Below are 25,183 nucleotides of genomic sequence, written 5' to 3' on the forward strand. Positions count from 1 at the left end.
GGATCATATCATGAAAGTTAAGAGAAGACCTTTGGTATTATTAACCGAGTGACGCCTTTAATAGGCACGTACTCTGTCTTAAAACTTCACAAGAAAAGGTATATCTGCATAACTATAATTAGACCTGTGTTTGCCTGCCTGGGCCGCCTATGCCAAGATAGATTTGCAAAATAAAACTTTACGGATGATTACAAATGCACATTATTATGTGTCTAATGAAACCCTGCACAAAGACCTCAATATGGAATATGTAGATAGTTATCTACACAAGACAAATAAAAACTTTTTTCATAAAGCACTTACTTGTGCTCACATGAAGCACTTCAATGTATTTGATTACTTCACACTTGAGGGACTTTGAAATTAGACCGTTCGCAGCTCACCTGACCAGGGAATTTCCTATGTAGAATGTCTATCGCATAAGTCCTCAACATATCTGCTCCCTTATTATTTGATTGCACATTGTAAATGTACTGTTCACTTAGTTATTTATGTATTCTCAGGTATGTTTATGTATTCTCACAAAACTTATGTATTTATATGTTTTCTTATTTTGTATTTTTACTTATGTGTATGCATTAATTTTCAAGTTTGAATTTTCACTTAAAATTTTCACTGTACCCTCACAGCACATTACGTCAGTTGTTAGATTCATCGTCTTGCATCTCCATTGTTCGCTTTCTATCTTGCTTGGCTCGTAGAGCCTTTGTGATGCATGGTCACCCCCCGCTTCTCACCTTTGACCTTTCTGCCATTTTCCCAGACTACTCTGTGTCATCAGCCTATGGCAAAATTGTTACTGAGCTGGATACATTGTGCTAAGCGTGATATCCTGGCCGATACCTGCACCAAACAAACGAATGATTCATAATATCTGCGCGATTTATTGCACCTTGTTCTTCTAGCTGGCTTATACTATTATGGATAGTTAACGGAAGAAAATTATTTTCTAACCACTCTTAACACTAAAATTTTAAATTCATTTTTACTTCTATTACCGAAATTTTGTCACCTTCAATAAGTTTTATAGAATTTCGAAAAAGAGTTGCTTGATTGTGTACAAAGTCTGGCCAAATTTTTGAAGATTCTAAAATTTAGGACATTTATCCTGTGATAGAAAGTAAGATTTCAAGCGATCGTATATTTTCAAAATTCTTTCGATAGCTGGCAAAAGAGCTAACCAGCAAGTTTTACTACGTATATCTAATCGTAAGTATTTTCTCATATTCGACTTCCGTAGTTTCAGAAAATTCTTTAAGCATGTCAACGTGCACTGTGCATATATAGAAATAATATATTTCAATAACAATATTTTCCACATCTACGGGTTACAAGTCAGCAGCTGTTTGAATGCTGTTATGTATTATGTGCATTGCACAGTCAACACGAATAATGTTTTGATTAAAGTTTTTGTTTAATTTATAAAAAGTATTATTTGTACCTCTTTTCGCTTTTTCCTCCAAAATTTGCATTTGTGTTCTTTGCACGATATGCAATCATTTTATGTTTTAAATTGTTTTTCTTTTTCAAAATATTAATATTTGAACTGAAAATTATTTCAGAAGTTTCACCAGGAAAAGAAATGAAATATAAAATTCTAATTTTTATTCCAATTTCCAAATCAAAAAAACTAATAATGGTTGGAAATAACTGTATATCCTTATGATTAGATGCATCAGAATATATGGATATAAAATTAATTTTTTATAGATATTTGTTTAATTCGGAAAATGAATATGGGAAAAGCACATTACACACAATTGCCTCGGATTTTGTTCTAGGCACAGGCAAACTTTTTGTTGGAATAACTTTCGGACAACTTGTGATGTACATTCCATAGATCTGAAGGAATGACTGTGATTAATAGCATGAAAAGACATGTCTTATTGCTAATGCTAATTTCTTTTCTTTGTCTCTATAGTTATTTTCTGAAAAAATTCCTGAATTTTGGAGGAAGATGCAGGAGTATTTAAACATTTTTTATGTTTCTGTGACTTTAAGTGATTTGAAATATCATTGTTCCCGCTGTGTGAAATAGGAAATTCACCATTACATTTCTCACATTTTAGCATGTAATCGCCTTTGGTATTTTTAATAAAAGGAAATTTACATAAAAAATAGTTCATCGTTGAATAGTTATTAGTAGTTCATCGTGGAATTTGCACCCTCTTCTTTTAGTCATTATGTTAAAAATCTAATAAATAAATAAATAAATAAATAAAAATTATATTATAAATTATTATATACGTATTGCTCAAAAACACAGTAAATAAGTACATAATTACATGAACATATTGCATTGTTAGTCCATAAATTAAATTAATTTGATTGTTATAAAGTTATAAAATACTTTAAAAATTATTTTATTTTTAATCCTATATTTCTTTCTAAATAATAATAGTATTGTATTATTTTTCTTCTGAATTTACCGTAACATAAGTCGTTAACGTGTTACTTTCGAGGCCGGTGCTAGAGTTTTTGCTGCCACTATAAAATATAAATAATATAAGTAATGTCTGCTAAATTCAAGAAAATTTTTGTATTTATGAAATAAGTTACTTACCTAAACTATCTGAATAGCTCATTTGTTAACATCACTTTTTAACTAGCACTAATGCGATGTGTATCATCTGAGAGACAGTTATAAAATGTTTTCTTCATGTTCAATGCCAAAATATGCCATTGTTCATTAAGTCCAAACAATGGTGATTGAATTCTAACAATTGATCAACAATATGAACTTTGATAAGCAGTTCTTGACAATCCGTTCTCAACAATTATTTGTTATTACTAAAGTTTAACATAATAAAATTAACAAAAATAATATAAAACTCATATCCTGGCAAAATAGCCAGATGGTCGCCGAAAACTGTATATTCCCTTATAAGGTATTCGTCCTGCTTTCTTAGCATGCCTTCGTAGTGTAGTGGTCAGCACGCTCGCCACATATTCGAGAGGTCCATGGTTCGATTCCCCACGAAGGCATTGCTCATTTTTTATGTCTCCTACTTCAAAAATATCTAAAGTATCTACAGTGGCGTCCAAACTACTAAAAGGGTGGTGAATCATGATTCTCCACACCCAGGATTTGGTGATTGGGTCCAATAAACCCCAGTTGCCCTTTAAAAAGGGGAGCATGTAAGGTATTTCTCCCGCCTTCTTAGCAGGCCTTCATAGAATAGTGGTCAGCACGCTGGGTACGTATTCCAGAGGTTCATGGTTCGATTCCCGGGGAAGGCATTGCTCATTTTTCATCGCTTCTGTTAAAAAAATATTCTAATGACTCTACACCTTTCCTGTTTTCCTGGCATTCCCTAGCTTATCATGCTTCCAAAAATCTGGACTTTTTTAAAATGCCGTGGGACAAATTATTAAAAATCGGGATCAGCCCACCAAGAGCGGTACGTCTGATCACCTTATCTTTACGGAATGTATTATGGAAGCAAAATGATTATGAGATGAAAGATGGAAATAGTGAGACCTGAATAATGAAACTTAAAATGGAACTTTAATGTTTGTTTTCCTAGAATATGAACATGTCCTTGACCAGAAGTGAGTAAAAGGATACAAAAATTTATTTTCATATTAAAACTTGAAATAAAAACTAATAATTTTCAGATTTCTTTTAAATAGCTTTAACTTGGAAACTGCATAGCAGAAGTCCTAACAGTATAAAGAAAGTTAAAGTCAATTATGTAGATTATTGCTTATTAGTAGTACTGAAGCTGAATGAACTTTTCAGCTTCTTGAACAGTATTTCCACGAAAAGTTCTCTTTTGACTGTAACATATATCAGATTTAATGACAGTTCCCTTAAATGGAAATTTTTAAGAGAATTTAATCCTGTGCTTTATATAAAAATTCTTCTGAAAAATCATCTTCAGGGCCTTAGAACCTACTTGAAAATTATCTGATATGAAAAAAGGATATGATGTATAGCAACTTCTGGTATAAACTAAGCCACATAATTAAATTTACTTTTACATTTTTATGTAATATTTTCTGGGTTTTTTTATTTATAGAATTAAAAAAAAATTGTTCATACACAATTACTTGAATTTTCTGTTTTTGTAATAAATTTAGTATTTAATTAGAATCTGATATTTTGTTTTCATAAAATAATGTGTAATCAAGTTAAAATTTTTGGTAAATACCACTTTTCTCAATCCTTCTTTAAATCTGCATTCATCTTTGTTAAAAAGCTGTTAGAAATACTGCTGATTTTTTAGGTTCTGCAAATAAAATATTCCTGCAAATCAAGTTTAACTTAAATTTAATTTCTTTGTATATGATAGAGTTGTATTTTTATCAATTACTTTCACATGAGTGATTATCTTAGGAAGGTTTCTTCGTATATACTACATACATAATGTATAAGGTTGCCTAAATAGTGTCAGATACTCTTGTATTGGCTGTGATATGTTTAGTTTCTGACTTAATTTCTACTATTAAATAATGAAGAATCTGTTTATATGCATGGGTGTATATTCATCACATTATGGAAAAACGACAGCACCTAGATCCACCAAATTTTGAATACCCATAGTTCTTCAGCCAAAGAAACATATGCACTTTAAGCCCGAATTTTGAATTTTTCTGTTTATTAAATTTTTTGCATGAATATAATGAATTTTTGCTTAATAAACTCAATAGTTTGAAAGAGAGCTATGACAACACTGATCGGAATAATGACAGTTTTATCTCCAGCACGCCTATAGTACAAATATAAGACTTGCCATTCAACAAAATGTAACATATTTATTTTTCAATTTTAATCAACAAACTTGGCTATTTTAAAAGTAGTGTGTTGCCAATGCCTGATATAAAATATTTTGATCTTCCACTTGCGAGCATGTTGCCATTCAGTTAATTGAAAGTTATTTAACTGTCTTTATTCTCTCTGTTACTGAGCAGCTAACTAATCAATGAAGCAATAAGTGCAGTTCTAAAAAGAACAGTTTGTCTACTTTTTAATTTGATTGGTTTAAATAAAAAAAATTATATCATGAGATGCCATATTAGAAATATTAAGTATTTTTATGAAATTACTGTAGCTGGAGTCATAGGACCATTTACCTTACAAATGGCTAGTCTATTAAAAATCTGGAATTGAAATGAGTTTGGAAAATTTCCTTTGTTTTCAGTATCTATGCCATAAATGCAAATGCTTACAAAATTTGGTACCTTTTGGGTAATAGGGTGTCACTCATAACTGTGTGTCTTTTTATTTCATTTCACATGCTACTGTGAAGTTATGGTAAGGTAAGTAGGAAGAATAAACATCAATCTCGTAATTTTTTCTTCAGCATTTCCAATCAGTTTTTTGTTAAAATTCTGATTTTAAAAAATGGAATTCCTGAAATAAACTTTCATAACGTGGGGTTTCGGAGAGTATCTGCTTTTGGTAGTCAACTGTAGGGCTTCAGTTTGCGTGTAGGTCCGATTACCCCTAACACAGGAGTCTTGTGTTCCCTTGTTGGGCTTCTTAGAGGGTGGAGTGGCCAGACCCGAATCTAATTTCTTTTCAACAGGGATCAGATATATCAATTCGTATGATTGTATGTCTCGATTCTAGTCAAGTCCAAAATAACTCAATCTTCTGAAAAGTCTAAAGATACCCATCGACACTAATGCCAATAATCCAAAAAATTGTCTGTGTTTTCTAGTTGTCTCTAGTCCAGTGGTTCTCAATCTTTTGACTAATACATACCACCTAAACAAAAATTGAGGAACTTTAGTACCACCACTACATTTTACAATGATTATTTTTCAGTTTCTAACTAGAAATGTTAAAAAAATATTTTGCCATTTGCACAACATATTGGCTATATATATTAAATATGCACACTTAAAATATATTATATCAAAAGATGGTTGCCATTTTAATTATCAAAATTTAATTCTAAAATTTGCTGTGAAATCTGGACCTCTTTGAGATCAATTTGTTCCTGGCTGATCTTAGTTTTAACCTTAAATTAGAATCCACTTTTAATTTTATTTGTATTTATTTTTCAAATATAACATGGAAGAAAATCCTTGTTCATACAAATAGGTTGTGCAAAATGGCAATAAAAACTTAATAGCTTTATTTGAAATGCCTTTAAATTCTTTTTTTCGGTTCAGCCAAAAGTCTACAAGTGTGTTATTTTTGAAATTTTCAGTTGTTCGATCACAGGAAATTTCTATCAATTGTTCTTTTTCTTCATGAAATGTTTGAATTTGATAGTTAATAATAATTTGTTTCGTTGCATCCAGCTATTTTTCTCTTTCGTATCACCAGTCATACGCATGCCACCAGTTGAGAATCACTATTCTAGTCATTCTGGTGTGCAAGATGTTTCCTTCCTTAATAAATAAACACATTCATTCCTGTGTTAGTGAGTTTCAAAATATAAAGTGTCTCTATTCTGGAGACTTGCTTATTGATACGACTTCGGCCTTCCAGTTTGCTTCCTTACTTATTACCAATCTTGGGCACCGTCGCTGTAATAGCACATAAGACATATCTGGTTGATTGACACAAAACACATGATCTTCATTTTCAACTCGCCTGATCTGCTAAAAAATATAAAAGCTGGATTTCTTAATTGTCCTGCAAGACCATATATTCCACACCAGTGGGTTGCTTCCAATGCCTGTGTTTTGTCCATTCCCAAGATTTCCTGTCGTGGCAACTAGACGTGTGCTTAGTGTTTGAAGATTGGGGACAATAGTGAAAATTGCATGGATGTGTCATTGCCATAATTTGCAAGGGTGAACACTCTCTCTAGTATTTTTTCCTCCTGCCCAAAGTGGAAATCGGAAAAGGAAATTCAGGCAACAAAAGTGACAGGAAATGCTTATGCTGAAGCCAGAAGGATATTTGAAAATTCACAACCATGATTAAGTAAGTCTTTCACTAGTCTTGTAAAATCAGCTAGGTCTATCACTACTCAAACCTCTCTCAGTAGACCTTTAGTTCTACCATCAAGTATTCTAGAACCTGCAGAAAATAATAAAAACAACAAAAAGAACCAACACATATAATACCAATAAATAAATAAACTATAGTTGAAAACAAGGGGAAAAACTGCTAACAAAACATTAATCAAGAGTTGAAGAATTAGCAATAGCTCAATAGGTGACATTATTTTGGAATCAATAGACTCAGATAATATGGAAGTGGAAGATAGATTAGAAATTCCCAAACATCTTCCATGCCAAACCAAACAGCGGCACAGAAAGAATAAATATTATACTTAATGGCCACCCTAATCTCATGGAACTGTTGCAGGTTCTACCAAAATCTCGATAGCATCAAACATATGATCAGTGTCTATCATTTTGTTTGTTTGGCAGTCTAGAAGACCTCAAACAAGAGCAACAAGCAAAACTTTGGAAGTTTCCCTTCACGAGGAAAGATAAAACAGTGGGACCTCGAGATATGAGCACCTCTATATAAGAGCAATTTGAGATATGAAGAAAGCATGAGTGAAAAATGTGTCTCTAAATATGAGGATTGACTTGAGTTACGAGCAACTAGCCAGGCTGTTAGTATGCGTAGCACATTTCCCGATCCGGCTCGACCTCGGGGAATACCCCTCAGTTTTCTTCGATCTACATGTTTGTGCGCTTGTGTGTTAATTGTTCTTTACTTTAAATGTGAAAATAATTATTTCACAATGCCTCCCAAGAAGACTGTTGCCCCAGATAGTGCGGCAAAGAAAAATAAGGAAGCCATGGCCATTGGAATTAAGAAAGAAATCACAGATAAACATAAACGTGGTGTAAGAATGATGGAATTGGCAAATACTTGTGGTTGTTTGACATCAACAATCTGCACTATTCTGAGGAAGAAATTAAGAAACTTGATTTGGCCAAAGGAGTTACCGTTACATATAAGCACTGTCCCAAACTCCTAGAAGATGTTGAGAAGCTGTTGTTGGTGTAAATTCATGAGAAGCAGTTAAAAGGCAATTCATTGTCAGAAGCTATTATTTGCGGCAAGGCTAAGAATCTGTACTTAGACCTTCTCCAAAAAACACCAGGTACGTCAAGTGAAGATGAGATGGCAATAATAATTTTGGAATGGATTAACTGGATTTCCATTATTTTCAATGGGAAAGTTTGTTTCTAGATAGGAGAAATTCACTATACAAGCTCAATGCGGGAACAAATTAAGAAAGAAATATCTCGAGGTTCCACTGTATGGGTGAGCGTAGTTGTAAAGTTGTAGGTATCCTTGCTGAACTTAAAGCTGCATTGAATGCTCTCCATTTGACAATGTTCCTCCAAACTGTCGCTTTGCAGATAAGCTTTCATAATCTGGTTTCAGTTTGCTCTGTTCATTCACCACCTAATGATCACATCGACCAAGCAGACAGATTTGAATGACCTTATAGAGCAGCTGCCTGAAACTTTCATCTTACTAGGAGACTTTAATGGTCATAGCCTTCTCTAGGGAAGTAAGTATTTGAACTCTTAAAGGAAGCAGATTGAGAAAGTAATTGAGGATCACCCGTTATGTTTGTTAAACGATGGTCAGCACACTTACTTCCATCAACAAGGACTTCTCATACAGCAGATCTTGCTATTTGTCCGCTGTCAGCTTTGGCAGTTTGTTCATTTAGTGTTGGAAATGATCTGTATGGGAGCAATCATTTATTAGATCATAAATGATCTCTTCTCCTTTGAGTTTCAAATTATTCTATTAGAAGTTCTGTGCATTTTGGTTTTGATAGAGCAGATTGGAACTGTTTTTCAGCAGTGGTAGAAATGATTGAGGAAATGGTGAACTATGTGCTTATCAATGAAGCAGTGAATGTCATCAGAGACATCATCATCCAGGCAGCTGCAACCTCTATACCTCGATAATCAGCAAATCATCATAAATATGAAAACCATAGTGGAACCATGAATGCCAATATACTTTAAGATAACAGAGTAAAGCTGGGGACTTTTCCGTAAGTGCCTCACTTTGTCAAATCTCATCACCTTCAAAAGAGCCAAAGCAAATACAAGAAAAGTAAGATATCAGAGCTAGAAGGTTTCATGGATTTCCTATCTGTGATCAATAACTTCCTCTATGCCAAGTAAACGAGTATAGGAGAGAATTAAAAAAGGATGCAGAATATATAAAAATCATTCACTCTCCTTACTGGGAAAAGATGGCTAAGTGCTAAGCACCACAGAAGAAATTGTGTTGTTGGGGAGACTTTTCCTGTGATCTCTAAAAGCAGCTGTTATCCACCAGAATTTTTTCCTTACAAGGTACACTCCGAGAAAATTCCCATTGTGTTCAACTCTGAGCCTTGTAATGGTAATTTTAACATGCTTGAACTAAGGAGAGCTTTGTTATAAACACATAGCTGTAGTCCAGGTCCAGATGGTATCAGTTATAAAATGTTGAAACATCTGTCCTGCAAGTGATTGACTCTGTCCTCACTCTTGATAATCAATTGTATAAAGGAGCATACTTTTCCCAATGTATGGAAGAAAGCTGGAGTCATTCCCTTAGCTAAGCCAGAAAAAGAAATGAAGAATCTCTAACTTTCGGCTGATCGCGCTGACCAGTTGTTTCTGCAAGCTATTTGAAGAAATGCTGAACAACTGCCTAGTCTGTTACCTGGAAAAGCTCACCATATCAGAGTGATTTTTATAGAAGTAGGATACCTGTTGACTATATGTTACTTTTAGAAACCTCTAAATCCGTAAAGCCTTTGTGAAAAGAAACCATCTACTAGTTTCCATATTCTTTAACATTGAAAAGGCTTACAATAAGGCATGGAAATATGGCATTTTGCATGAAAATCATGCTAGTGGCAACCTGCCAATTATCATCCAGAATTTTCTGAAGGCAAGATCTTTTTAAATGAGGATTGACTCTATTTTGTCAGAAAATTTTCAACAAGAGGAGGATGTGCCACAGGGTTGTGTTTTAAGTGTTACTTTATTCAATCAAAAAATAAACTCTCTTTTAAAGGAACTTCCTCCTGCCATTTCAAGATCCTTGTACATTGATGACCTCCAGATCAGTTGTCAAGTTGCAGATTTGAGATATATGAAGAGGCAATTGCAGATCACTGTATACAAGATTCAGGAATGTCAAATAGGACACTGTTTGCATGAAGTTCAGTAGAAGGCAATATCTCCATCCTGAGCCTCAGCTTTAACTTCAAGGGTTACCGATTTTGATTATATCCAAAGTAAAATTTTTAGGAGTGTTGTTTGACTGAAAGCTGTTCTTACTCTCACATTGCAGTACTTGAGGAAGAAGTATTTGAAGATTTTATATATTTTAAAAAGTTCCACCAAACACCTTCTAGGGTGTGAAATGCGGCTCATTGCTCCATATCTACAGAGCACTTGTCTGCTCAAGATTGGCCTGTGGTTCAGTCTATGTATCAGCATGATCTTCAGCTTTATTGAAACTAAATCCCATTCACCATCAGGCTCTGCATATATGTTCTGAAGTCTTCAGAATATCTCCAGTCCAGAGTCCTTATATTGACTGTTATGAACTGTTACTTAAGATGTGAGCATTTTTCTGTCCAATATTATTTCATCATAATATCACAAGCAACTGTCCTCGGATTCTTTTGCTTGATAACACGTGTGACCACTTATTTGGAGTGTGCCTTCCTTCTCTTAGGGCTTTGTTCACTGAAAGGAAATTACTGCGTGGATGATGTGGATATCCAGGCAGTAAAATATTTTTAAATTCCACCTTGGGAAGATGCTCAAATTCGGCTTCTGCATGCCTTCCAGCGTCTTGAAAACATAATATGGATGAGATCATGTACAATGAAATTTGTTTTGAGCACATAGAAGAGTACAGTAGTTCTATTACCATTTATGTGGATGGGTTAAAAGCAGCAAATCAGGCTGGAGCGGCCTTTGTAATTGGAAACCATGCGGAGGGTAAACGTTTACAAGAGGTGTGCTCTGTGCTTACTTCAGAATTAAGTGCCTTGTGTTATGCACCTTCTTTTATATTCAGACAATACCAGAAAATGTTGAAGAAGATGCTCAGAATCTGCTAATTGATAAAATCCAAAGTATAAACCTAAAGTTGAGAAGTCGGACATACAGGGAAATGAGCTAGCGGATATCACTGCAAAGTCTGCTTAGAAATGGTCATGTCAGCTTGTGCCCTACAGAGATATTAGGAGTCATCAAACGAATCCTCATAAATGGCAACTTTCCTGGAATAAAACAGCTTACTAATAAGTTGAGAAGTATAAAACCTCAAGTAGAGTATTGGAAGACCAATAGAAAATAGAAGTAATTTTAACCCATCTTAGAATTGGTCATTCTTGAATTACACTCGATTACTTGTTAAAAGCCGAGAGTGAACCTCTTTGTACATATTGTAATACTGTTCTGTCAGTGCGTTACTTTGTAGTAGAATGTCTATATTTGAACAGACTTTGAATGAAGTTTTATAATGACTGTGACTTGCCTGTTGATCATATAATCTGGAAAGATGCCATTACCAATTTATTTCAGTGCTTTTAAACTTGTATTTATCTATTATGTGTGCTTGTAGAAGTATAAAACTTGCATTCAGTATGTATAACCTTTAACATTTTGTGCCAGAATTCCAATACTACTACTGCTGCTATTATTTGTTGCTTTGTTTTAAGTATAATGTTCATTTGTTTACATATCTATGTAAATTTTGCTATTATTCTGTAGGAAGATAAGATTGAAGGAAGTGCTTTAGATGAAGAATTTGGATCAGACCTGGAACATTCTTCTGGACGAGGAGTAGATGATGAAGATGCTCCAGGATCTGGGTTTGGACCAGATGATGATGAAGATGAAGAAGATGAAGATGCTGGTTCAGGTGGATGTAAGATAACTTATTTTGATGGGTTCTTCTTTGGTGCAGTTATTTGTGATTTAATTTGTGCACTGTATTTATGCATGGTTTTATTGTAATTTATGTTTATTACATTCTGAAATTTTGTGTTACTATGAGTGTACTTACCCTGTCAAATTTTGATTTAACATTATTTTTAATAACTTTTTATTTATTTCCATGTAGAATGATATTAGAATAAAGAAAATAGTTCAGAAAAGCTGTTTACGTATCTCAGAAATGAGTTATTTTAAATATGTAAATGCAAAATTTCTGCTTCAGCAGTTTAAATATTCAAGCCCCTTTTTCCTATGGGAGTACAAAATTAATAATTCTGTAATTTTTATAGTAATCGTCTAAGAACATGAAGAGGTAAATTAACATAATTTGCTTTCTTTTACAAATATGCTGGAAACTGAAAATATTGTTTAACAGTAATATTTAAGCTTAACTCAGCTAAGTAGTATATAAATTAATTCAAATGTATAATTAATGGCATCTTTTTATAGTTTTTATGCTTTACCTTGTTTTTGCAATATTTTTAAAACCATCCAGAAATTAAAAGTCTAGGATTATACAAATAAATATTTGAAAAAAGTATAATTATAATATAGTTAGTTAATATACTTCTTCAGTATATGATTTCATGAATGACTAGCAGGTAGGCATACTTAGATGATAAAGGTATAGTATATTATGTAATAAGATGGGAGATTACGTAAGTATATCCAAAAGTGAGAGGTAGCAAATTTCTTACCCTTATGTTCTATATCTGCTTTTGCATAAATTTTACCTTCAGCAATAGTGCATATTTAAAATGAAACTGCAAGGTATTTTAACCCTCTGGCTGGCAAGGGTGTATTCATATATGACCTAGGATATTTTTTGTGACAAAGGCAGTGTAGGAAAAGTACATAAATCCACATATAAAAGACCAAAGATACTTTGGCATTAAAACAAAGAAAATACCTCTCTCTCTCTCATGGCAGTTTTGGAAAATTTCAGCTTTCTCAGCAAAAGTGCCAGTCAGAGGGTTAAAGGAAGTTTTTTTTTTTTTTTTTTTTTTGTTTGTTTGTTTGTTTTAGCTTAAAAAAAACTATCATGACAAATATTGCATCTTAATAAATACTAGAATTTTCATTGTCATTTAAGATAAAATATAATTTTCTCAATTACTAAAAGTGAACTTTAGTCATTTTAATAGTACCCATATCCATCAAACACACCAAATTCTGGTAACCATGCATATGACAATTTCAGTTTTGACAAGCAAAGTTATTATTTTCATATATTTTGTTTTTGTTTATATAAAGTTATTATTTTCATATGTTTATATGTATTTCATAAAATTATGTTAAACAGAAATAACTACTGTTTTTTTTAATGTGGGATCCAAATATTCTTATTTTTATAATTATAAATATTATATTTATTAATATTCTTATTTATATATTTCATCTCATATTAACAGTTAGAATTTTTGTAATAAATTTTAGGTATATATCAGCGAAACCGCCTTGGTGCAGTTTAAAGATTTTTTTACTGAAGAAACAGAATGGCAACTGATAATTGAAAAAAAAAAAAAAATTACATGCATACGTATTTCATAGTTTAATTAAATATTTATCCTGAATTAATAGACACACTTACCAAAGGATTTTTGTTTATTTTGTCCTGCTAAAAATTTTGAGGAAATCACTTTAGGAATACATTCAAAGCAATGTTACCATGAAGTATGGTATTCCTGAAAAAGTTGTACTGCTGTTTATTCCATTGCAGCTAAAATCCCACAAGCACATACATATTTGAAAATTGAGTTTACAGCAAAAGAATATCACAATTTCTTCATGAAAATCGTTGGAGTTAGGAGTATGTTACAGGTGCTTCAAGAAATTTACTACCCAATCGTTTGTGACTCTGCAGTTTATTTGCAGTCCATAACTTGTTCAACATAACATTCTAAAGGAGATTTTTTTTTTCTTCTTTTTTTTTATCATTGGCTTGTTATACATTGCAAAATATTCTAAACTTCGCTTTTAGAATCAAAACATTTCATATGCATTGCCAATCTGAAAATCTTAACATGGAATTAAGTTATTGATATAGAACAATACAACATGATTTACGTAACAAAATATAGGAGAAAAACATATGAAAATAATAACTTTGCTTGTCAAAACTGAAATTGTCATATGCATGGTTGCCAGAATTTGGTGTGGTTTGAAAATTTGGTAACTTTACGTAGGTGCTTGCATTATTACATTAAGTACCAAATTTTATGGGGAATATAAAGTCTTCATCTTTTAATACAAGAAAATAAGCATTGCCTTGTCACTTTATGCGCTTTGGAAAGAAATTAGTATCAGTACTTAATTTAAGTGTACAGTTTTTCTTTTTCCTTGTTATACTTACCTTGTTAACTTTTTCCTTGTTATACTATAGCTACTTACTATACTAATACCATCACTACATAATGGAAACTTTTATTATTTACAGTATCCCCCTTAGAACACCCTCATAATCCAATAAAGACTACGACAATGTCCACTACAACTACTGTTAGAGTTAGGGTTCCAGATAATAAGGTATGTACTTTTGTTCTATAAATTAGGTGCTTTATTTTCTTTTCCTAAAATTAAATACATAATGTTACCAAAGAATAAACTCTTATGTTTTGGGATCCAAAACTGAATAAACCAGTTGTCATTAGGGTCAACACTTATAATGTGTGATATTTATTGCAGAGCAGTGCTATGTTCTGTTAGTGATACAGCATTTTTTTCCCCTAAATGACATGAAGTGAAATAATATGTTAATGCATCTGTGATTGGTGAATTTGTGCTCTTAGCATAAACTATTTAATGATTATCCATCATCTAGCTCCAAGCCCTGTTTATCCTAATATATAAGAAAGAATAAAAGCAAAACATTTTTGTAGTTGATTATTATAAGTTATGAAAAGCTTAAAATGTGCAGTCTTAATTTCTCGACTGCTGAATTTTTAATAGAATACTGTCTTAAAATAGTAATAGATATAAACAAAGCATGCTGTTCTAAATGTCTGGATCCTTTCAAATAAAATTTAGTGCTTTCCGTTTGAAATTAGTATGAGTCTGAAATTGAATTTTTGTAAACTTAAATATGTTGAACTTTTTTCAATTTTTTAAAAAATATTTCAATAATCTAGCTTAATTTTTCATCAAATGCTTTTGCGGCTTCAAAAACTTGTATTTTATGGATATGAAAATCTGCAGTCATTTGTATGCATAATGCAGTTTCTCATATCTATCCCTAAGCATCTGTTGATTTAGAAATCGATAAATTATGTATGGAAATATTTTTCATCATGCTTCAATCATTTGTCTGCTAACTGTTTTGTTGTTTTATTTTTATTTAACATTGAATAATAGCTTTAACTGTCATTGTTATTTAAAACATGAAGCAAAATTATTATTGTGATATGCTTCAGTGATCGTTCTAAAATTTTTATAGATGTTAAATCAATTGACACATTTTGTATCTTCAGGAATACCCACCACCACTTCCTGATGAGGAGAACAGAATACCTGATGCTTTAGAACCTGTTACTCATGAAACATCAACAAAAAATAATGTACATAATGTACCAGATGCAGTTCCAACCAAATTTACTGATTCAAATACACAGAGTAATGAAGTTCATATTATGGGTCAGAAACAAGAAGAAAGGCAAACATCATTTTTCGGCCAACCAGGAATACTTGCAGGTATGTAGCGAAGCATTCTTTTTATAAAACACTGTTGATTTCTAGGCTAACCTGAATTGGTTTCTTGGGTCATAGAAATAATACCATATATTTTATCTATCAATTTGTTTTAAGAGTTTATTTTGTACTGTGAGAGTTTATTTACTGTGCGTAAAATTATGATTCAGAACACATTAAAAAAGTAGTTTATTGGTGTAGTTGATGGACTGAAATGATTTTTTGAAATTCCATTCTATAATTTAATGGCTGTGATCCTAAACTGGTAAAATATTTCAGTTTACTTATGAAATGTCATAGGATTTTCTTATAAATTTTGATAATTCCAATTCAAGATGGTTGCTGAAAAAAAATTATGGAATCAATTTTGTATTGTAGTAAAAAGTGGTGTTGGTGAATCCTTTTATCTTGGAATAGTGGTTGTGCAGGTTAAAGAATCCTGCAATTTTTATAGATTATGTCTTTTTAAATTTTATTTACTTTTCCCCCTGTCTAATATTTTCAATTAATTTGAATTATTTGCACCTAACTAATCAAGTCATATTTTTAAGAGTTATTTACTCAAGATTTATTAAATTAAAAAATGTTAACCACTTAACAGATTCTTTTTTCCGTCATATTATGACAAAAAATAAGCATATTTTTGATAAACATTTTTATGAAGAAAGTCATTATATAAACCCAAATCAGCAGTCAGAACTATTACAAGTATTGAATTTATTGATTTATGCTAATTTTTATTTTCATCGTAAAAAGCACATATTTCCTTAAAGTTGGCTTTTTTCGAACAAGTAAGCGAACTGGAAAACGCACTTTACAAAAATAGATGTCAGAATTTAAAATGTTTTATTGTTATTACATATCTGTTCGATTCCAAAGAAGAATTATTAATATCAAGAAAGAAGGATTATTAATATCAAGTTCATAAAAGTTCCAAATTTGCGTTAGATTATCTATACTTTCTGTTTCTTCATCACTGGAGAAGTCAGACAACAAACTGTCATTACTTCCAGAATCATTTAGTGAAATTTCAGATTCACTATCTGAGTCAATATCAGAGTTATATCTTCAGTTATAAGCTTCTCATTATCATTCATTTCTTCTTTTATTTTAGCTCCAAATTTAAAACAAATAGTATTCGCAGTAGCCGGAACACCGGAGCTAGTGAAAAGAAATTTTGCACTTTTATTTGCGTAAAAGAATTCAGTAAAACCTAACCTTGAAACCAGTTGTTTTGCAATTCTAACTTTACTGGACTACTAGCGCCATCTGTTAGAAACATTACACACTAAACAAGCAAAAAATTCGGGCAAATCAATGTTTTAGACTAGAAAAAAGTTTTGCCCGAGCGCCGCTCGGGAAAATCAAAAAAGTGCCATTTACAAGTACCCGAACGGCGTTCGGGCAAAACTGGGAAGTGGTTAAATGCATTCATATACAAAGAAAATAAAAACAAGTACAAGAAAAAAACACAGTGTAGGAAAAAATTGAATTATATTTTTTAAAGAAAATAAACTTTTTGTGAAAATGTATTAAAAGTTTTTTATGTAAAGAAGCTGTAATGCTTTCAAAGTAATTTTTACAATCTTAAATGAGAGGAAAAATAGATAGATAAATAAATAAATGCACTGTTTTTACCATATTCAGCTGAGCAATTTTTCTTAAACTGAATTTCTGTGTTAATCCTACCATTATATTCAATGCACGTGCATTTAACAACATTATTAGCAGTTTACAAAAAGTGCTAGAATTGAAGTTTTATGTATAAAAATCTCTGCTACAATGTTTAATGCCATAAAAAGGTGTCTGCATAGGTTGTTTTTAAAAATTTATCCCTACTGCTGGTATAAACGAACTCGTGTGGCAGAGTCGTAGCTAGGGTTTTCAGCACCCAGGGACAACTGAAGATTTCGCGCACCTACTGCTTGCCAAGGATAGAAAACATTTAATTCTATAATTTCGTAATATCAATTTGGCACCCCTTGGATGCTGCGACCGAGTACAGATGTCCTCCCTTGCCCCCCCTCTAGCTACGCCTCTGTTGTGTGGAATGTAAGCAAACCTTTATATAAGATGCATTAAATTTGGAATTCAATATCTATCTGAAAAGTTATAGGTAAATAAAGTCTTTTGACATTTTAACTGTGTAAGTTCAAAATTGATTTAAATAAATGGAATATACACCAAAAAATATATCTAAACTGAAAAATTTGCAGGTTCGTGTTCCTTGTGTGCTACATCAGATAGAGAGCATTAAAGCATGTGCAGAATTTTCTGCATACACATGCTACATAATTTTAGTTTTAAAGCTGAATTTTTTAAAAATTAAGTTTTTGTTTGCTTTCAAATATGAGTATAGATTACAGGTACAGGACAAAGTCCATAATCTGGACGTCCTTTATCCGGAATGATCTATAATCCGGACCTCAAAGCCACAAACTTACGCATGCATGTTTGGTGCGCACGTCCGCTATGCATGCGCATAAAGCTAGTAAGGCATTTACCTATGTGCGCTTCCAATAGTGAAGAAAGGAACAGAGAACGTTATTGAAAACGAAAAAATTTTGATTGACAAGTTAGTCGGTATTCTCGTCACAGCAATTACAGGACTTGAACAGTGGAACTTTGTAACTGAACAAGAAATTATGTCTGTTTATAGAATTAAAGAGAAAGTATTAGCACAAAAAACGAAGCAACTTAAACAACTTACATTGATAGAAATGTTTACTAAAGTAAACAAATAAATATTAAGCTTTTTTTTTTTTTTTTTTGTAAATTTTGATGCCCTTTAAATCATAATTGCTCTTTATTTCATAAATTATGGTTTCATATTTTTAATTGTATAATTTCTGCATGCCATCTTACCAGTTTTTAAATTGATGATCTATAATCCGTAAAAACCCCTAATCCAGAATTGCTGAAGTTCCGACGAGTCCGGATTATGGACTTTGTACTGTATTAGCAAATTTTTAGAATGCTATTGTAATATGTATAACTTTTATCTTGAATTTAACAAAAAGTGCATAAAGTTTTCATTGTGTTGCTTAGTTTTTATTTTGACTGTATTATTGAGTACATTTTAATATTTTTACAGCTGTCATCGGAGGAGCTGTTGTTGGCCTGCTTTGTGCCATACTTTTGGTTATGTTTATTGTGTACCGAATGCGGAAAAAAGATGAAGGAAGCTATGCATTAGATGAGCCAAAAAGGTCTCCTACTGTAAATTCGTACACACGCAGCAGCAACAAGGAGTTCTATGCTTAACTATCTTGTCAAAATTGAATGAAAGGAAACACAAACTTCCAGGATGGACTTTTTTAATTTAGATATATGGAGAGGAGGTTATTGAAATGTGTGAGTGATAAAGAATGCAAGTCCTTCTTCAGACATCTCTGGTGCACGCAGCTAGAACTCTTTTTGAATGTAATGAGCTGCAGTTGCTGCGTTTTCACAGAACCAAACAATGCCATTGTCATATTTTTGTTCATTCTGTTTGTTGTTTGTTAATGTTTGAACTGAGTTGAGTTACTTGGATTCACCTTTACCTTTTGAACATTTTGCTGATTGCTACTGGAATGTAAATGTAGTAAATCAGATCAGCAGAAAAAGGGCTTCTTTCCTTCTAGCCCTCACTGCATCTAGAATGGCACCCTTTTCCATAACATCAGTTGTGTTATAGATGTCGTAGATGTGCATATGTAACTGACTCTCACTTATTTCCTTTAATATCATGTAAATACAGGGGTGACTGTTGAGGAAATGTCAGTTATGATTATAATTTTAATGCATTTTTTTCCCCTTTTTAATAAAAAAAAAATTACAAATCTTTTTTATGCTACACCAAAACATATTGTCATAAAAATTATAATATCCCAGATATCTTTTTAAATCATAAGTATAGTGTTATAACATGGATGTTTACTCAGTCACCCCTGGCAATGGTAATTACTAGCTAAAGGGGGTTATTTATTACAAACTTTAGACTTATGTCATATATATGATTTACATTGCTATTATTGCATGATACAAATTATACCTTTGATGCAGTAACATTCCATACCTTTTCTTGTAGTTAAATATTCTTGATGCCTGTCAAATGGTAAAACATGTCCATTGCATTTCCGGACCGTTATACAATCTGTCGTTTAAATAAATGAAGTGTTTACATAAAACAAATTTTCTACAAGTTTTGTCAGTGTTGAATGTATTATGAGTAATGATATTTTTAGCTGTTTCCCGTCTGAGAATGAAATATCTGCTCATTTTTTAATTGTATTGAAATGTTAAAACTATATTATACCAATGCAGGCATTTTTGATATTTTCCCAACTTGCCATTTTCACTGTGCTTGCTGTAGATATATTTATTTAAGTATCTTCTTTTATCTGTTTTTACCATATAGCTTAAGGAATTTTAATTTAAAATAACTTTAAATGCTTTCAGTACTTTCATTCAACTAAACTTTTCTTTTTTGAAGTTAGAGTAATCAGTCACTTCCACAAAAAGATCTTTTCATTTTGTATAAAAAGAGAACAGCGGAATGTGACAGTTTAATGAATTATATTAATGACAATCTTGGGCTGGTTGTCCATGTTTATATTTCCTCTTTCATTGTTTCCTTCCTTATTATCAGTTGTTAAATTTTTTTGGGGGGGGGAGAATAAGTTTCTATTTAAATTTGAAATTTTTTTTTTTTTTTTTTTTTTTTTATATTATGCCGATAAAATTTTAAAATGACACTAACTTTTGAATTTACATGTATTATATAATTTTTTACTTTAATTAGCAATTTAGTTACATTATTTTTACCATTTTTTCATGTATTAAATCGCTCTAATATTACACATGATATATATATCTGCTTTTATTTTGTTATTATGTATGCTATATAGCATTTATTGTACATCTGCATTAAGTTCTACTATTTATTCAAGTCTCTTATTTGTGTACTGTGTTCATAAAAATGTTTGAATGCATGGTTCTTCTGAAAGGAAAAAAAATATGAATTAGAAATTTCAAATTTAATTTTTCTGAAACTGTTTTGTTTTGAAATAGTCAATCTCACATTCTTTGAAATAAATCCATAGCAAGTTTTATTTCATTAAGAGTTAGTAAATTTCTTTTGCCTAGTAACTTGGCATCATGGGAAAAGTTTAATAGTTTGGCTTTAGTGTAAGTTTTTACTTAATTTGTATTATAATGATAATTGAAATAATGTAAAAATTTATACCGTATTCTTGTTTTTAAATGTATTTTACCTAGTTAAAATTTTTTATATCGCATTTGAATACCATATAACATCAGTTTCATATCCTCATTTGGTATAAATAAAGAATTACTATACTACAAGTTTTAGAGATGGTAGTTTATAAAAGTCGGTAAGCTGTTTCCTGTGGGGATATTATAATGTCACAGTTAGGAATAATCGAATATGCCAGAAGTATGGTTTATTGTGATGATACATTGAACAAGTGCTAACAATGCATGTAATGGATATTTGATTTATAGAAAATTTTTATATCTGTATATGTATTAAAATTTTTCATCAGTGAAGATGTAAAAAGTGTGTTTTCTAAAGTAAATGTGAGTCTTGTGGATTAAGGTAAGGAATCGGTGTAACTGCTATGTGTACTGTCCAGTATGAATTTTTGTAAATTTTGTTTTATGATAGATTTCCTAATAATTAATACATATATATTATATTTAAGATGGTTTAATCATTTAGTATTTTTTAAATACTAAAACAGTTTCTAAAATTATGCTAGTAATTTCTGCTAACAGAAATTGTATTTATGCTTTTTTCTGTTAGATACATCATTTTATTCTGAAAATTTTTTATCATTTGTATCAAGATTATTTGAATTTCAAATACTTACAGTGTATTTTTATTTTAAAAATACAGTGGTTCCCTGGTTTTCTGTGTTAGTTAACCAGGCATAAAATAATACCTTTTAAACAAGTTAAATAGCAAGTTTAATAACTTTTATTTTATATAGCCTTGTTATTAGTTGTTAATTTGGGGGGGGGGGGTAATTTTCTATTTACATTTAAAAAGGTGCATGTTATACTGATATATTTTTAAAATTAAATTGTATTATATAATTTTTTTACTTTAATTAGCAATTTTCATTTTTTCATATATTAAATTATAGTTTTTATTATGTGAATTCTGTAATTTTAATAGTTTTTTTCTTTGAGTTTGCCAACTTTTGGCATCTTTAAATTGAAATAATCATAATTTTGATCTTGTAAATATGCATGTCCTTTTTCCTGTATACAGGTGAAAGATTATTAAAGGAAAAATTATTTTTTTAACTTCTTTAGTTTTAAGCTTTTTCAATCTCTGAAGTTTAAGACTAGATTTTTCAATTATTTTTTATTTATCTTTTTTTTTTTTTTTTTCAATTTATTATTTGATTTCATTTGTGTTAATATTTTATTCTAATTGATTAATGTTTATTAATTTAAAATATAATTTGCATTACTTATGTATAGATTTATGTTATTGTTAAAGCTCAGATATGTTCTACAATGCAAAATAGAAAAAAAAATAATATAAAAATAAATGGGATAACTCATGAAAAATCCAGTTGTTGTATGTTAATATTATTAATCTTAAGGAATCTGTTAATACTACTAACAAAAGAACCACTGTATTTTTAAAAAAAATTGTTATATACATATAATTATTCTTATATTATTTTCAAGATAGTGTGCTGTGTTTATTCCTAATCTGCACAAGATTTAATCATGACTATGGCACAAAAATTTGTTTGTTTTTTACATTTGAATATAGAAGTTGTGTAAATGTCTACCTGCATGCTTAGATAATATTCAGTATTTACATTTATGTGGTATAAACAAAGTAAATTTGTACAGTTGTAGTGTATGGTACTTTACATTTTTTAAGGAATATTTAAACATTTTAAATAGTTTACAAAAAACATTTGTAACTGAGACACTTACTTATAGTTTTTAAGTTATGCCAATTCCTGCTGAAGCTAAAAAATGCTTATTTGAACACTAACGAAAGAAAGAGGACCATTATGTATTTTATATCCTAGAATTAACCATTTCTCTTTTTAAATGGTAACTATGCAACACTGAAAATCAGTCTTGTTTTAGCTGCATTATACTCTCTTAACCCATGAAATATCTACTACCCATATGCCTTACATTTAAATTATGCAAAAATACTGACATATTCAGTATTAGGTTTTACCAAATTTAAGATTACTTCTGTTATTAGTGGAGTTATGATTTTAGTTATTTTGAATTTTATTACAAAGTATTAATTCTTGTTGAAACCTGGCCAAAATTATGTAAACCTCCCTTAAATATTTTATATGACTTTAAAATAAATAGAAAACTGTTATGATTATATTAACATCAGAACTGCATTACAGAATACTAAAAATATAGTATGTAATTAGAAGGTGGTTTCAATCATTTTGGAAGTTCTAAATAGGATAATCAAAATTTCACACCTGCTATTTTATAAGGTCAATGAAGAATTATGGAAAATACATACTACTGCACAGTGCAGTGAATGCAGTTGAAATAGTTAAAAATGTTAATTACTTGCATGATATATAATATGATCCAGTTTACCTGGAATGATTATACATCTAATATGGGAACTATGTTTAAAAGTCATACAGCAAACATATAGTTTAGTAACAATGCTGTGTTCATTATTATAGGTAGTTTTGAGTTCATGGATGCTTTGGTTATCTTGTTATAATGTTTTCGTTATCTTGTTATAAATGTAGGTAGGTAAAAAGTTTTCATCTTCGGAACATTTATTTCATTTAAAGCTTAATCATGGTTCCCCATTTGTGAAATCTATTATCAAGAACGAGATAAACAAGGATAATTTTAATCTACTTATATATTTCTTCTGTAAGCATTTTAAACTTATATAACAAGTGTTATAATTTGTTAAAAAATGATACCTTGGACAATATTTTACAGTAAATATTGTTGAATGGAAAAAATTGCAGGAAACGCGGGGGGCAAATACATGTATAGTAAAAAAGTAAAATATACAAAAAATTGTGAACTGAGATACATTAATGTTGCTTGAGAGTCTTATTATTATTTTTTAATAAAATAAACATTACTTGCATGAATTCCTTTTAAGGGAATGAACTAAATATCATTTCATTATGCTCCATAACACATCAAATCATTTAACCCTCTGAGTGGTATGGCTCTTTTTTTTTTTTTTTTTTACTTATTGAAGAAGCACAATATTTAAAAAAATATTATTAGCTGTCTAATTACTTTTTTATGTTTGTTTTGCTAAGCTTCTGTGCCTTAGGATAATATTTAGATCACTAAAGAATATAAAGAAACAATATATTTTAAATAACGAGTTAATATATATACTGATGAAAAATTTCATGGCTGAATAAAAGCTAACGTGCCACTCGGGGTGTTAATAAAAAAAATTAATTTTGCATAAAGAGACCTAAATATAATTATTTCCTTTTGCCAAAAAATATTCCTGAGACAAATTAGCTGTGCAATGCACATATGTATGTTCTTTCATAAATTTTATACTTGCATGTTTTTTGCTAGATTGGAGAAAGTTGTAGTGTAAATGTGCATTTTTATAAGACAGGCAAATTTTAAATGTTTTGTATTGCATTATGTATGTCTATCACCAGCTTGCCTGAAACATCCATATCTGATGTCAAACATGTGGTAAAAGGAATTTTATTTCATGTACATATTTTAGTCATAATAGCCTAATCATTCTTCAGTTTTGTTAGAAAATTTGCTCTAAAGTTCTTCAAATATGTATGAAGGATTTTTATTTACATGTAAATTTTAAAATAAGTAAAAATTAAATATATAATAATATAATATATAATTTGATATTTATGTAAACAAGTATATGCACTGTAAGATTGCTTTGTTTTAAAAATATCAAAAGTATTCTGAATGGTCTCATTCTTCCCCTCAGTCTTTTGTTATAAATTCAGAATTATTTATGTGGATTATTGCATGTACAATATGTCATACATTTTAAGCATACAAAATTTTATACTTTTTACTGAGATTTTCATGGGCTAAATGAACAATTCCTGTGTTGCTGCTTTTAATATACTTTCAAATTTGTAAATTTAGAAAAGTTGTTTTTCAATTGAAGTACAATTTGTAAATTATGCAAAACAACTGTTCATTATAGCATTAAAAATATTAAAACTGTGAATTGTTTGAAATTCTTTTATTTTGCTTTTACATAAATAATTTTAATGTATACTAAAATTTCAGAAGAAACATAAGCTTTAGTAATGTATATTTCTAAAACTATTCCATAGTTTGAAAAATTAGACTAATATAACAGTATTCCTATCCTTTTAGTTTTTACTTCCTTGTACGAAGTAGAAGGAAGTATTGTAATAACAAAAAACTCCAGTTTTCGTATTTTAACCGGGTATTCATTTTGACCACTATCAAGTGTAATTTAACTATGTTTTTGCGTGACGATGTACGTAATTTAACGATGTACGTAAGGACAGAATAAAGGATCTGTTTTCCCAAATGAATTATAAAACTGATTTAAAATGGATTCAGAAGAGATTTTTTC

At 30.6% G+C, this 25,183-nt stretch overlaps 1 protein-coding gene across 1 annotated transcript in view; it reads left to right on the forward strand.

Moving 5' to 3' along the window:
* The window catches only part of LOC118187640 (uncharacterized), a 408,650-nt gene extending 383,845 nt beyond the window's left edge, over window positions 1–24,805 (forward strand). The window contains exons 3-6 of the mRNA XM_085823655.1: window positions 11,677–11,833; window positions 14,339–14,427; window positions 15,369–15,588; window positions 18,680–24,805. Coding sequence (XP_085679781.1) covers window positions 11,677–11,833; window positions 14,339–14,427; window positions 15,369–15,588; window positions 18,680–18,849 — 636 coding nt within the window. The 3' untranslated portion in view covers window positions 18,850–24,805. The remainder of the gene's footprint in view (window positions 1–11,676; window positions 11,834–14,338; window positions 14,428–15,368; window positions 15,589–18,679) is intronic.
* The last annotated feature ends 378 nt before the right edge of the window (window positions 24,806–25,183 follow it).

This window comes from Stegodyphus dumicola, chromosome 9 (genome assembly GCF_044657685.1).
Source record: "Stegodyphus dumicola isolate Sdum_Otavi_A_Nest chromosome 9, ASM4465768v1".
Lineage (NCBI taxonomy): Eukaryota > Metazoa > Arthropoda > Arachnida > Araneae > Eresidae > Stegodyphus > Stegodyphus dumicola.